The 13,430-nt window shown below is 58.4% G+C and overlaps 1 protein-coding gene across 2 annotated transcripts; it reads left to right on the top strand.

Moving 5' to 3' along the window:
* The first annotated feature begins 977 nt into the window (after nt 1-977).
* On the top strand, nt 978-3,408 carry ID1 (inhibitor of DNA binding 1). Of its 2 annotated transcripts, none has more exons than XM_073308708.1 (2): nt 978-2,232; nt 2,900-3,408. In XM_073308708.1, exons 1-2 carry the CDS (start codon nt 1,537-1,539, stop codon nt 2,939-2,941), a joined length of 738 nt encoding a protein of 245 aa, XP_073164809.1. In that variant the 5' UTR covers nt 978-1,536; the 3' UTR covers nt 2,942-3,408. The 2 variants fall into 2 exon arrangements, with proteins under 2 accessions (XP_073164809.1, XP_073164808.1); XM_073308707.1 differs by having other exon boundaries at nt 979-2,232; nt 2,897-3,408.
* Nucleotides 3,409-13,430: the final 10,022 nt, after the last annotated feature.

Below are 13,430 nucleotides of genomic sequence, written 5' to 3'. Positions count from 1 at the left end.
CTGGGAGTCAGGAGATGTGAGTTGTGTTCCTGGCCCTGCCAATTCTGAACAAGTCCCTTAATGGCTCTGTGCCTCAGTTTCCCCATCGGTCAAGCAGGACTAATGGTCTCTGCTTCCTATCCTGTCATCAGACTGAACAGAGGGGTGGCTGGAAAGTGCTGTGAACACGGGTGACCGAAGTGCAGGGAACCAACCCAGGCGGGCTCCTGACCCCTTCCTCCATTTTGCATATGTACAGAAATATTGATTTACTTGTATTAGCGAACAAGCCCCCCGCCGCCCCCCATCCAAGCCGGAGGAGGGGCTGCCGGGGCCAGCGCCATGAGCTGGTGGAAGGCCTGGGGAGGGCGAGGGCAGGAGCCCCCCCCCCTCCACCAGCGGGGGGGATGCACGGGGCGGGGGGGGGGAGGCGGTGCGAGGGGGAGGGGGCGGTAATCTCCCCTCCCGGCCTGCCAGGTGATCAATGACCGTCGGGCCGGGGCCGCTCTCAGGCTCTGCCCCGGCGGCAGGTGACGGGGGGGGGCGGCGGCGGCTCGCGGCTTGTGGTCTCCATGGGCCCCGCCCGCGAGGCGCCAGGCTGACAGCCCTCAGGGTTTTATGAATGGGTGACATCACAGCCCTGGCGTCTAACGGTCTGAGCGGCTTGTTGAGACACAGACCCAGCCTGCGGAGGGGGGCGGCGGCTGCGGAGCCCGGGCGGGCGGCGGCTGGGGCGGTGGGAACGGGGGAGACGCCGGGAAGATCGGCGATGGGCGGGCTGCAAAGCGCCGCGGCCGGGGGAGACACGAAGCGGGGGCGGGGGCGGGGGGGGGGGGGTTTGCAGACAGTCCCCGCAAGGCGAGCGCGGGAGGCGGGCGCTGCGCGAGCTCCGGCGCGCTGGGGGACCCCGCACCCGCCAGCTGCCGAGCTCCCCGGGGCCCGCGCTCCGCCTGCCCCTCCCGCCGGCTTTCACACAAGCCCCGCGTTTGCTGCCGCGCCCGTCGTGCGGGCCCCGCGTTTGGGCGCCAGGAGCAAACGGCCCCGGCCGCCCCAGGGCGCCGGGCGATGGCCGGGAACCCCGCCTCAGCGCGGGGAGGAGGCGAGCTCGCAATGCCGGGGCCAGGTGTGAGTCTCCGCGCGGCCCCGCGACACACCTGAGGGGGTGCAGCAAAGCCCTGGGCACGGCCTAGTTTGCTACGCGCTGCGCGCCCAATCAGCGAATCGCTCATTAACGACCGCTCGCTCCCCAGCAGAGCTGCCCCCATCTCCCTGGCCGGAGGGTCACCAGCTGGGCCCCTGGTCTGAGTCGGTCCGGCCTTCCTTAGGCTGCAGACTATGCCCCCCGCCAGCCCCGCAGTGCTGTCCGCCTGTTGCATGCGGGGTGGGGGGGGGGTTCTGCTCTCTGCCCCCCGGGTGGATCCTGTTGGGCAGCTGGACTTGTCGGCGCGGGGGAGGGGGCTCTGCCCACAAGTTGGGGGGCGGTGTCGGAAGAGTCATTAAAAAGCTATTCCCCAAGTGCCTGTCACATTCCTTTAATCCTCCCCCTTTCCCGGCCAAATGCCCTGGAGCGGCCTCCACCTGCACGCGCGAAACGCTCCCGCCCCAACCCCACGTGTCTCGACGCGTCACTGTCCCTTTAAAGCGGCCCCCGCGCGCGCGCGCTGTACGGAGACGGGCGGCAGGGGGCGGGGCGGGAAACCACGCCCCCTCAAGGAGGGCCTCTCGGATTGGCTGCTTGGGCAGGGAGCTGGCTCCGCCCCCCCGGGCCCTGCCGTCTATAAGTCGCCGGCGCGGCCCGCTGCGGGCCAGTGCTCCTCGCAGGGTCCTGCCGCCGCCGGGTTCCCCTCCCGCTCTCAGCCCAGCATGAAGGTCGCCAGCGCCGCCGCCGCCTCCCCTGGGCCCAGCTGCGCCCTGAAGCGGGTGCGGCTGGGCGGGGGCGCGGGCGAGGCCGTGCGCTGCCTGTCGGAGCAGAGCGTGTCGCTGTCGCGGGCCGCCGGCGGCTCCCCGCGGGGGCTGCCGCTGCCGGAGCAGGCGGCGGCCGCGGCCTCGCTGCTCTACGACATGAAGGGCTGCTACTCGCGGCTGCAGGCGCTGGTGCCCACCCTGCCCCGCCACCGCCGCGTCTCCAAGGTGGAGATCCTGCAGCACGTCATCGACTACATCTGGGACCTGCAGCTGGAGCTCCAGCACCCGCCGGCCCGCGGCCAGCCCCTGGGGGGCGGCCCCGACGGGGAGCCCGGCGGCGCCGCCGAGGTGAGACGGCTGGGACACCCCCCCCCCTGCTGCGGGGCCCCTCTCCCCCTTCCTGCGCGCCCCTTCTGCCCGCTCCTGCCGTCTGACCGGGGCTTTTCCGTGCCCCCGGCCCCGCCACTCGTGCTGGGCTCCAGGGTCTCCTACCTGCCTCCCCCCCCCCCCGGGTGCCCTGCTTCTCTGTGTCTGGCCATGCCTTCCTTTCCCGTTTGAGTGGCCTGACCAGCCTGCTGTGGGCTTCCCCAGAGCCGTGCTTGGGCACGGAGCTGCCCTACTTCGGTGGTATGGGTTCCCTTGATCAGCCTCCCAGGCCGGGGGGGGGGGGGTCCCTGGGCAGCTAGCCCCTCAAGCCTCCTAACCCAGGAAAGGCTAATGAGGGTGAGGAGAAGGCTTGGGAAGCGTCTCTGTATCTAGAAGGCTGTGACTGTAAAATGTCTTGCTTGGCCTGGTCTGGTTGTAGGAGGATTGGAGTGACCCCCAGCTGCCATCCCTGTGGGTCAGGCTAGGTCCCTATGCAGCATTAAGGTGTTAGCCAATGTGGCTTTTTTCCGAAGGCACGAGATGGAGAGGAGGGAAGCCTGCTATCAGGTGCTGCCCTGTGACCTGGAGACTGAGCAGGACCATGGCCCCACTTGTGATTTACCCTTTGCTTTCCTCTCTGTTCCAGCAGGCTGCCTGTGTGAGTGCCGGCGACAGGATCCTCTGCCACTGAGAGCCTGCCTGGGAGCATGGCGCACTCCTAGGGCTGAAGAGCGGCAGCTCTCTCCTGTCCCCCATAAGGGGGAGGTCTGGCCGATGTCCCCCCCCCACTCCCTAGCTCCACAGGAGTAGTCTGAAGGGAGAGCTGTGGCAAGCCTCTTGAAGGAGATGAGGATGCGGAGTCTGCGCTGAGCCTTCCTGTTCGCCTGCGAGTGGGGCCTTCTGGGATCCTGGAAGGAGGAACAGGAACCAGGACTGGGGCTCTTTGCAACAGCCCTGGCTCTACACCTGCTGCTGCGACATCAGAGACTCTTGAGACTTTTCTGTATGGGAGACTCTTAACTTTATAAAAAACAACCTAAACCTGTATCCTTCTCAGATTGCTGAGAATATTCCCTGTATTGTATATTACAATGATGCTACCGAGAATATTGTTCTACAATAGTTGGAGTTTTTGTTATTAAACAAATGCTGATTGTTTATGGAGAACTGTCTCCTTTTGTCGTTCCTGTGCCCTGGCTCCCCTCTGCCCCTGCCAGTCAATGGGGCCCTTCTAAACATGGCTTTAAATGGTGCTTTGCTGGACTTGGCTCTGTGACCAGAACTAGTAAATTGTAGGGCAGGGGGTGCAAACTGGTTAGTTAATGAATTACTTCATAAAGGCCATGCCTGCATTCGTGTTAGCCTTGGCTTACAGTCCAATCCGAAAGCCTGAGCAACTACAGCCTGGGTTAGTCTGGTCATGAAAGTCCAGCTGTGGTGGAGTGAAATTATGCTGGCGAGGGTTGACTAGAGTGCCATGAACAAACATGTTGCTCCCTAGGTAAAGTGCTGATGTCTGTCCTGTAATGACCTGTTGGGCCAGTAGCAACCTTCTGGGTCATTGCCTGTGGGAGTGTGGCCTGGCTCCCTGGCAAAAGCGGTGACTCAGCCAGTTTGGGTGACTGTTCCAGCTGGGTTGGACAGAACTCACTTTATACTTTATCAGAGGTATAAGCATGTGTGTTTTAACCGATCAGCTTAAAGTTTCACAATTTTGGGAAATGGGACAGGGGACACCAGAGGTGTTAACTATAATGACAGCTGTTGAGATTCAAAAAGCTAACAGGTCATAACTTTAAAACCACATCACCCTCTCTGAAGTAAACAGCCTTAAATCAACCAGGAGTTCACACATTTGACACTTATAAATTCTGATTATTAATGGAAATAGCCTGTGTATGCACAGTGACATTTACCAATGAAATCAAAGCCTGGTTACAGCCTATCACGGGGCGGGGGAAGAGGACACTTTAGTCCATCTATTCGCTATCCTTCCTCTTTGGCAGTTTAGCTGAAGCTTTGTAATCTCCTGTATCCAAGCTTGTGTCTGTGTTAACTGATAACCTGCCCCCTTCCAGTATCTACTAGGTTTAAATGGGAGTCTGGGATACACCAGGGCTAATGTACACAAATTAAATCCCCTAACAGCCACACATCCATTGTATTCTGCAGAGGCTAATCCTCCCCTCCCTCAAAACTGTCATAAACGTCTTCCACCCTGCTTCTATTGGGTTTTAGGGTTTTAAACCATACCTTTGTGCCCCCCTCCCCAATTTAAAGGAAAGCAGAGGTGCCAACCCTTCTGCCCAGCGCAGGTGCTGGGAGCCCTGGGGAGGGGAGCTAGCCCCTGTGCTTGGGGTGCTGGCTTGGCTCTGGGTGGGGGGTAAAAGTTTTGCTTTGAGGTTTCTGCCATTTAACAGGGACCCACACACACACACTCACTCGTAGAGGAGCCCGGTGTTCTCAGTGCTGCTCCCTCTTCTGAGTTGCTCTGTTCTTCTTTCCCTTTTGGCTCACTCCCAGCCCATCTGGAGCCTGGCTCAGCCTGCCTGTTTGTTAATGTTTCAATCAGCTGTGTGCTAAGGAATGTGCAGTTATTTAACCTGAACTTCCCCAGGTGTACACAGGCGCCTCTCTGTCTGAGGCTGCAGGCCCTTCCCAGGCAGGCGGCCTGCCTTTGGCACAGATCTATTAGACAAACACTCAGCCCCCCTCCCTAGCACACACGGCTGCCTTGTGGAGCTAACGTCCCACCCCCACAGCTGCATCTCAGCCCTGGGAACAGAGCAACATTGCACAAGAGACCCAGGGAGGGAGACACAGAGAGACGTTACACACAAAACTCCCTCTTTTCAACTGCTGCTTGGAAAGTAAATAGCTTAACCACTTACCAGCCACACCGAGCTGAGAACATACAGAGCAGCTCCCCTTAGCCTGGGCTGGTTCTTACCTGCTTTAGCATGTTAGTTAGAAAACTTCCATGACCCATTGAATTGGGGGTCCCAGCAGGAAAGAATCTGATCTCATACTTCTTTTTCTACAGTGATTTGTCTTCCTGGGTGTATGATCTGGCCTGTAGGTCTATGAGAATTGTGATACTGGCATGTATGGGACTACAAAAGGAGGGCCCTCAGGCATAGGGTACAGTAACTAGCCAAGAGCCAGAACCAAGGAGGTGACAGCTAAGTGTGAAGCAGGTAGATCAAGAGGTGAGGGCATAGGGCTGTGAGGCAGGACACCTGAGTTCTGTTGCGACTTCTGTCACTGATTTCTGGTGTGACTGGGGAAGTAACATCACCTCCTCTGTTTCTCTAGCTAGAAAGTAGGAACAATGATCTGACCAGCCACCCACTGGTGGTACAAGACAGAATGTCTTGCTCTTTGTGAGGTGCTTTGAGATCCTTGGAGGGGAGTCACTAGACAAGTGTGGGTGTATGGTTAGAAGGTTGCAGGCTACTTGTGTGGTGGCACTGGCCTGGGGAGGTCTGGGTCTTGTGCAGACTCCCTGTGTGATTTTGGGCAAGTCACTTAATCCCTCTGTGCCCAAGTTCCCCCGTTGCTGATTGTGTATTCTCCTTTCTCCCATCCTCTGGCTGCCTGTTTCCACAGTCCGCTCTTTGGGGCAGGGACTGTCACCTAGCACAAGGAGGCTCTGATCTCAGCTTGAAGCACGAGTGTAAAACAAGTTGTTTCCTCTGCAGGCTGGAGCCCTCTCGGCCACTTTGAAGCGCTCTAAGAATAGCATGCTCCCCGGGAGGAAGGTGGGTGGCTGAATGGGACTGTGCAGCCAAGGGCCAGGGACAGAAGCGCAATAGCCCCCACCCTTGGCTCCCAGGGGCCCAGAAAAGGGCAATGAGTTTTCTTTTCATCCAAACGCCCCAGCTCAGAAGCAGCATCTGGTCTGCAATGAGGTCGAGGCCTTACCCAGTTTTCCAGCTGGGTTGACTGAAGCACAAGGCGGTTAAAAGTGACTTGTTCGAGGTCATCCCTTGAGTCAGCGGTTCAGCCCCGTTTGGAAGGCAGGCTCCTCGCCTTTGCTGTGACCGCAGAGCTGAAGGGGGAGTTGCTTGGCCTCTTTGCTGAAGCAGGAGGAGCTTGTGAAGGGCCAATCCAGCAGTGACCTCGCAGGGGCGAGGGAATGAGGGATGCAGGGTGCTGCTCTCTCTTTGGAAACGCCAGGCCTGCCTGCATTTCCAGTGCATGTTGTTGCAAAACCTCATAAGCAGAGTTGTAAATAGACAGGCTCAGAAGGAGGAAATTGCATCAGAAGGGTTTTTGCAATTCCAGCCCCAGCTGCAGGGATGCCTTAAAGGGCACTAGACAGGCAAAGGGCACTGCAGCCCTGACTGGTGCTGGCCTCTTGTATCCGGCGGGGCTGACTCACCCCACCCAAGCCTTCCGGGGCACCAGAGGCCCCAGCAGGGTTGATTTACTCACTGAGCATTAGCATGGAATGGACTTTCCTCGGGGTCCGTGTGACGTTCCGAACCGAGGAGGCGTAACCAAGGAGGCCCCGTGGGCAGCTGGGTCTAGGGAGAACCCGACCCCCGTGGCTTCAGTGCAGGAGAGAGCCATGGCCCATCACCTCCATGTGCAAGGATACTGTACTCAGTGCACAGGGGTATAGGAGAGAGCCTTTGACTCCATTGGATGGGGGAGACCCTATTCCTGGGCGCACGTGTATGGACCGATCCCTGTGCCCAGGTGTCAGTGTGCAGGCAAGTCGCTGTTCCCAAGTCCGGGGTGGCTCCTGGGACTGTGTCCTTTTCCCTGGTGTGTGTGAAGGAGGGCATGCTCCCCCCACCCATCTCATTCATTCCTATGGGGAGTTTGCCCTGGAAGCCCCTTCTCCACTCTGGGGTTGGCTTAATTCAAGAGCCCTGGAGAGCTGGGTGGACTCCCTCGCCCCCCCTCCTCAGCCAAACAGAAGGGAGAACATCCCAGCAGTGTGACTGTCTCTTCTGAGCTTCCAGGAACGGCCTGACTTGCAGGCGGCCTCCTGGGCTCTAAGCTAGCTGCTGCAGTGTGTCGGTATTCAGTGCCATGGTGTGAGCCGGGGGTTGTGCTGGATTTGCAGGGCCGTGCCTGGGGTGGCTGGTCAGGAGGGAAAGCGCAATCCAAGGGGCCCCTGAAGCTCTGCCAAGCTCCTGCACAAGTCAGGGAAGAATAGGAGGATTAGTGCCATTCCCCTTAGCTACACCCCCATGGCGTATGGGGCCTCACCTGGCATTCCAACGGGTGCTGCTCGGGGGGGGGGGGTTGGCACACTGCGCAGACAGGTGCCCCGGAGCGTGGATCCTGTGGCTGGAAGTTGGCGATGCTAGTGACTGTGAGTGGGGCCTGGGCTGACTCCGAGCACCGGCTGCTAACCTGGCCCGTCAAAGCCACACCCCCCAGAAGACCTCTCCATTCAGCCACTCACAATCCAGCTGGCCATGAGGTGGGACATAGTGTCCCCCTCCCCAAGTTAGCTGCATGGAATATGAATCATCAGCACTTCCCTGGTGGAGCCTGCCCTGGTTAACCCCTCATCCGCAGGGCAGGCTCAGGACCTTGGCCACAGGGAGCCGGGACAGTCGTTTGACTGGAATCCCCTGCAGGTTGCCACTTCATTGGCCAGCTACTGCCTCTTGTAGCACTGATGGATTGAACAGCCCTAGCTCCTTTAGGGGGTGTGCGTGAGAGAAACGATGGGGTAGGTCTTAAGGATTTAGAGATCCTCCTGGCCCCCCTTTCTCTGCATGGTTCTTAGCTCCTGTCCTTGCTGCTCCATGGCCCAGCTGGCATACCAGGAATTCAGGGGGAGAATTTGCCGTTGGGATGGTGTTTGTCTCTCCTGATTAAGAAAGCTGCAGGGGGGGATGAGTGGTCAATTACATGGAAAAAAAAAAAAAAGGCAAACACACCCATGTCTCAAGTCTGCTAAGGCCCTGTCTATGCTGGAGATACATTTTGCACCAACGGAACGACCCCAGCGCAACTGCCAAGTGTGGGTGTGCTGCAGGCATGTAAGAGTGGGAAGTTACCAGGGTAAGTGACACCAGGCCCAGCCCTGTTTTGTACTGATGCAGTGTGTCTGCATTAGGGGTTGGCCCCAGTGTCACTCCATCTGTGCTGACCCCATGCCAATTTCCCTGCTCCAGACAAGCCCACGGACTCAGAGGCAGGGCAGGTGTCAGGGGATGCCTCGGTAGTTGGGGAGAGTAGGTGTGGGAGGAGGGCCGGTGTGTGTGTGTGTTTTGAGCCCTTAGCTGTTCTATGCATACAGCTCTGGATTTCACGCTATCTCTCTGCAGGGGCAGGTGTTACAAAACCTGGAGACTGAATAAATGAGGGACAAGCCAAGGCAGAGTGAGGCTCTGGCTGATGGTCCTGCAGGTGCCAAGCAGGCAATGAAGAGAAGTGTGAGATAATTAGTCAGGGAGCAAGAAACCCAGCAAGGGACTATGTGCTAAATGGGACAGGCCGCTGGAAATGACTTATTGTTGGAAGTAATAATAACCCTAATTAACACTTCAATTTATACCCCACTTTTTGTCCCAAGGGGTCCCCAAAGTTCTTGGAAAACTTTGTATAGGATTAATTTAATTTGCCACTGAGCCATCTCTCAGGTGGAACCTGGCAGCTGTTCAACAGAGCTGGGGATGTGAAGAAAGCTGCCAACTGGCAATGTGGACAGACAAGACTCTTGATCAGTTTTATTTCAGCTGGGTTAACTCCTGCTTCTACCTAATGATCACAAGTGACCAGTGTGGCAGCTTTCACCTCAGGGATAGGGAGTGCGACAGGTGATGCCGCTATTGTGCGGGAACACAGTTCGCGTCTCTCTGGAATGCAGCGTACGATCTACCAGTCACCCTCTCATAGGAGGGGTACAAGGTGAGTGCTGGGCGGCAAAGGAGAAGCCAGGCCTGCCGACTCTAGAGCCTCTGGGATTCTCCAGGCCCTTGAGAAAGCAGCCCCAGCAGATCCATCACCCACACTAGAGTGGAGGGAATCTGAGCTGGGCTCTTCCTTGCACGGAGTAACAAACACACGGGACAAGATACCAGGGGAAACAATGGAAGCAATGAGGATAGATGAGCTTGAGAGACAACTAGAGTCATCCTGCCACAGGCCGCAATCACAGGGTCTGCGGACCCGGAGGAAGGTGAGGCGAAGAGAAACGAATGGTAAGCATGTTGGACCAGATCCCTGTGCTTGTAGATGGAGCAGCTGTGAGCCCCCCCGACCCGGCCAGTGCCTCCTGAAGCTAGAGGCCAGCCCCCCTCTTGCTGTGAGCATCTCCAGAGCCTGCACTCAGAGGAGCATGGCAGCGACTCCTGCTGGGGGAGGTTGGGAGCGCCCCCAGGGCAGTGTGTGCAAGCCCTTGCCGAGAGAGAGTGGGGCCTAAGGGGAGAGGCCAGGTCTGGAGTCACTCACAAGCAGCCAAGCAACAGGGAAGGGCGCTCGCTGGGAGTGAAAAGTGGCGGAAAGGTCCCAGGTTTGTCACAAATGTTAAAAATGCCCTGGAAAGTCAAAGTCCCTGATTCCCTGGGGTTCTGGCTTCTGTGAGAGTGTCCATCCCGCGTGGATGAGAGCAAGGGAGTGGTAAGAAACCAAGACCCTGCCCGAGCCCCATTGCAACCGGGGCTGTGGGGGGACAGGGCGCAGAGCAGCAAAGGTTCCAGCCCCTGGGTCAGGCCAGTTTTCGGGGTGCCAAATCCTGTGCAATGGTGCCCTCTGGTGGATCCTCTATTTATGACATGCTGAAGACCATAAATGGGTGCTCAGTCTGGACGTAGTCCAACACCCATTCAGTGGATACACTGGCTTTTCTCCTCCTCCAGGAAGTACAGTTGATTTCTCAGGAGTGCTGGGGTCCAGAGGATTGGACATGGAGAGGCACATCAGGAGAGCTGGCTTCCGTGCCTGTCTTGGCCACTGGCCTGGTGTCTGGGCCTGGGCAAGTCACTGCCCCTCTTTGTGCCTTGGTTTCCCCATTTGACAACTGTGGACTGTAATATTGACCCCCCTCATCCCCCCCCCCCCCCGCCTTTGTAAAGAGCTTTGAGCCTTGCTGGTGCCAAGGGCTCTGTGCATGCCCAGAATTGCACGCAGGCCATGGGCAGTGATGAGCTGCCAAAATCTTAACAACCCGTTCCCTATAAAACATTCTGATGTAAGGGATGTGCCCCAGTATGTATTTTTTGTACCCAGAGGGTTACCATACGTCCGTATTTTCCCGGGAGGAATTTTTAATATTTAAAAATTCCTCCCAGACGGTGATTTAAGAACCAAAAAGCCTGACCTGTCCGGGAAAATATGGGTGTGTGTTAACCCTGCCAAAAGCTCTTTGTTAAAAAGATGGGCCTGAGCTAGAAATGAGCTCCATTTCCCATGTGTGGGGCCCCGCCACACCCTGGGGGTGTGCTAGGGGGACCAGATGTCCCAATTTTATAGGGACAGTCCTGGTTTTGGGTCTTTTTCTTATATAGGCTCCTATTACCCCTCACCCCCATCCTGATTTTTCACACTTGCTGTCTGGTCACCCTAGGGTGTGCACGTGTGTGGGTCCCAGCTGCTCCCTGCCCCCTCATTGAAGCAGGTGTGCAGGGTTACTGCCCTGGGAACTGCAGGGCACCAGTGGTCATGGGGCCAGCTGCAGACGGGGCGTGGGGCAGGGCTAGCTGGAGGCAGGGGGTGCGGGGCTGGCTGTGGGCAGGGCAAGGGGTGCGGGGGTGGCTGGAGGCAGGGACTGGCTGCAGGCAGGGCAGGGAGTGCGGGGTGGCTGGAGGCAGGGGGTGCGGGGCTGGCTGGAGGGCTGCAGGCAGGGCAGGGGCTGGCTGCGGGCAAGGCAGGGGGTGCAGAGGCTGGCTGCAGGCAGGGGGTGCAGGGCTGGCTGCGGGCAGGGTGGGGGGCGCTCACGGGCAGAGCAGCTCGGAGCAGCCGGGGACCCACCCGGCAGCAGCGGGAGCCCCAGGGCCAGGGGAGCAGCCGCAGCTCCAGGGCTCGTGGCCAGGGCCAGGCCGCAGCCCACGTGGCTCCCGCAGCGCAGCGCCCCCGGCGGCCGGAGGAGGAATCACATCTCTTCCCGGTCCGGAGCCCAGCAAAGCCTCAGCGCCCCCTGCAGGGAAGCGAGTTAACAACCGGTTCTAAAACGGCTTCCAAATGTAACCGCCGGCTCCAGCTCCCCACTGGCCATGGGGCTGCGGAGGGTTGGGAGATGGCACAATTCCAGCCCTTTCCTTCAGTTCCCTTTATTTTACTCATCGGGCCTCTGAACAGCATTGCCCTGGCTTCGCTGCCTGCCCTGTGCTACATTCCAGGGGCGTATTCACCTCCGGCACCGGCACTGCTGAAGAGAGCAAAGGAGGCAGCAAACGCAGCGGGGCGAGTCCGTTTCCTTTGGCCCCAATCCCCAGAGAGGCTGTCGTTCTCTTGAGATGGTCCAAGGAGTCCCGGTTTGCACCCTGCGGGTCATAGAGAAGATGGAGGGGAAAACTCACACTGGGCGTCAAAACTGCCCATCAGACCCAGCCCACCTGCTTATTCTGAATCCCAGGCTGCCAGGAAGTGAGACCAGAAATACCATGACGGGTGGGGATGGCCAGAGATCCCAGGGTGGGACTGAGTGTGGGGAGAAAGTACGGGGGGGTGGGGGGGTTTCCTCCTCTGGCACAAGGCGAGGGGGGTGAGGTGTTTGGGGCGGCCTGTCCTTGCGATGGGGCAAGAGGGGTGCTGGGGGTTGAAATAGCAGAGCCAGCTCCCCTGTACCCCAACAAGGGCTGCGCAGAGAGAGGGCTAAGGATGAGACGGGGGGCTGCTCAGAAACCATTTTCCTCAGGGCTCCTGGGATGATATGGAAGCTGGGCATGAAGGTTTTGGTTTCTTTCCCGCAGGCTGATGAAAGGGAAAGGGTTAGTGCAGCCGTCCCCTTCGAAACCCAACACAATCGATGCCGCTTTGTGGCTCCTTAAGCCCTTTTGTTGCTCTGCCAGGTGCAAAGAGCTCGTCTTTCCCTGCCTCTGATGTCAGCGTCCCTGATGAGGTGGATAAAAGGCCCCTAGCTAGCTCAACATCACTCTTGCCTCTGCAAAATCCCTGCGGAGGGACGGCAGGTGGGAGGCAGGCGAATGGGGAGGGAAGGGGGCAGCAGAGTTGATAGGTGCTGACCAGGGCCTGACCTTGCCTTGACCTCGCTGTTTGGCATTAGAGTAAGAGATGTGATCAGTGCTCAGCATTCGAGAGACATTCCTGGATCCGTGGGCCACTTTGCCTCGTTGCTGGGACACTCGCGGCCTGTTCACTTCAGCTGGGGTACAAGGCACAGTCAACAAAAAAGACACCAGATATGCCTAGCCCTTGCCAGGGTGGGTTACAGCCCGGCCTCCCCACCTGCTGCAGACAGACAGGGAAAGGTGATTTGTGGGGCTCATTCCCTTCTCTGGGACTCTGTAATAAAAAGTGGGTGTGTCCTCCCTAAAAAGAGGTGTGGCCAAGTCAAACCCTCCCCACAGGCCACTCCCCTTGTTTAGATTTTCCCAAGCCTTCAGCTGAATGACTTGTAGCTTAGATTAACCAAAGCAAAGGAGAAAGCACAAAAGTGCATGAGAGCACACAAAGCATGGGGGCAGGGATGTGCACCTGTGTGTGCGTGAGCACGCCTGCCTGCCTGCCTGTGTGTGATTGTGGCTCTACTGTGGCAGTCTGAGCAGAACTCAACTCTCCCGCCCCAGCTGCACAGACAAGGAACAAGCTAAACCTGCCTGGGACAATTTGGCCATGCGCCCTTCTGCAGTGGTCACTGGGGGAAGCTGGCTGCCCCTGGCAGAAGGACAGTGGATTGCTGCCCTACTGGCTCTAGTGGAACCTGTGTGCTTTGGGATTTGCTTGACTCTTTTCCAGGTCTGATCCCTGCTCCTTAAGGGCTGTTGGTGATGGAATGGACCCATGCTCTGCACAGCCAGGCACTTGGGCGTGTGCAGCTCTCTGTGGCATGCTACAGAGCAGAGGCTTTTGCACCCCTCATTGCGCCGAGTCAGGTGAGCGTCTCCTCAGCTCTCCCGATTCACCCCACTTGACATGAGCTGTAGCCTCCCCGGGGGCACTGGGCTGCATCCGGACACTGCACGCAGCTTCCACACTGCTGCAGTCCAGCCTCCTGCTCCTGCCCTGCTCCCCGTCACCTGCGACACAGC

The sequence above is a fragment of the Lepidochelys kempii genome, chromosome 13 (genome assembly GCF_965140265.1).
Source record: "Lepidochelys kempii isolate rLepKem1 chromosome 13, rLepKem1.hap2, whole genome shotgun sequence".
NCBI lineage: Eukaryota > Metazoa > Chordata > Testudines > Cheloniidae > Lepidochelys > Lepidochelys kempii.
This window is presented reverse-complemented; position numbering and strand designations above follow the sequence as displayed.

Coding starts and splice junctions, on each gene's coding strand:
- ID1 (XM_073308707.1), top strand. CDS start 1,537: ATGCCCTGGAGCGGCCTCCACCTGCACGCGCGAAACGCTCCCGCCCCA. Junction 2,233..2,896: donor AGCCCGGCGGCGCCGCCGAG/GTGAGACGGCTG, acceptor TCTCTGTTCCAG/CAGGCTGCCTGTGTGAGTGC.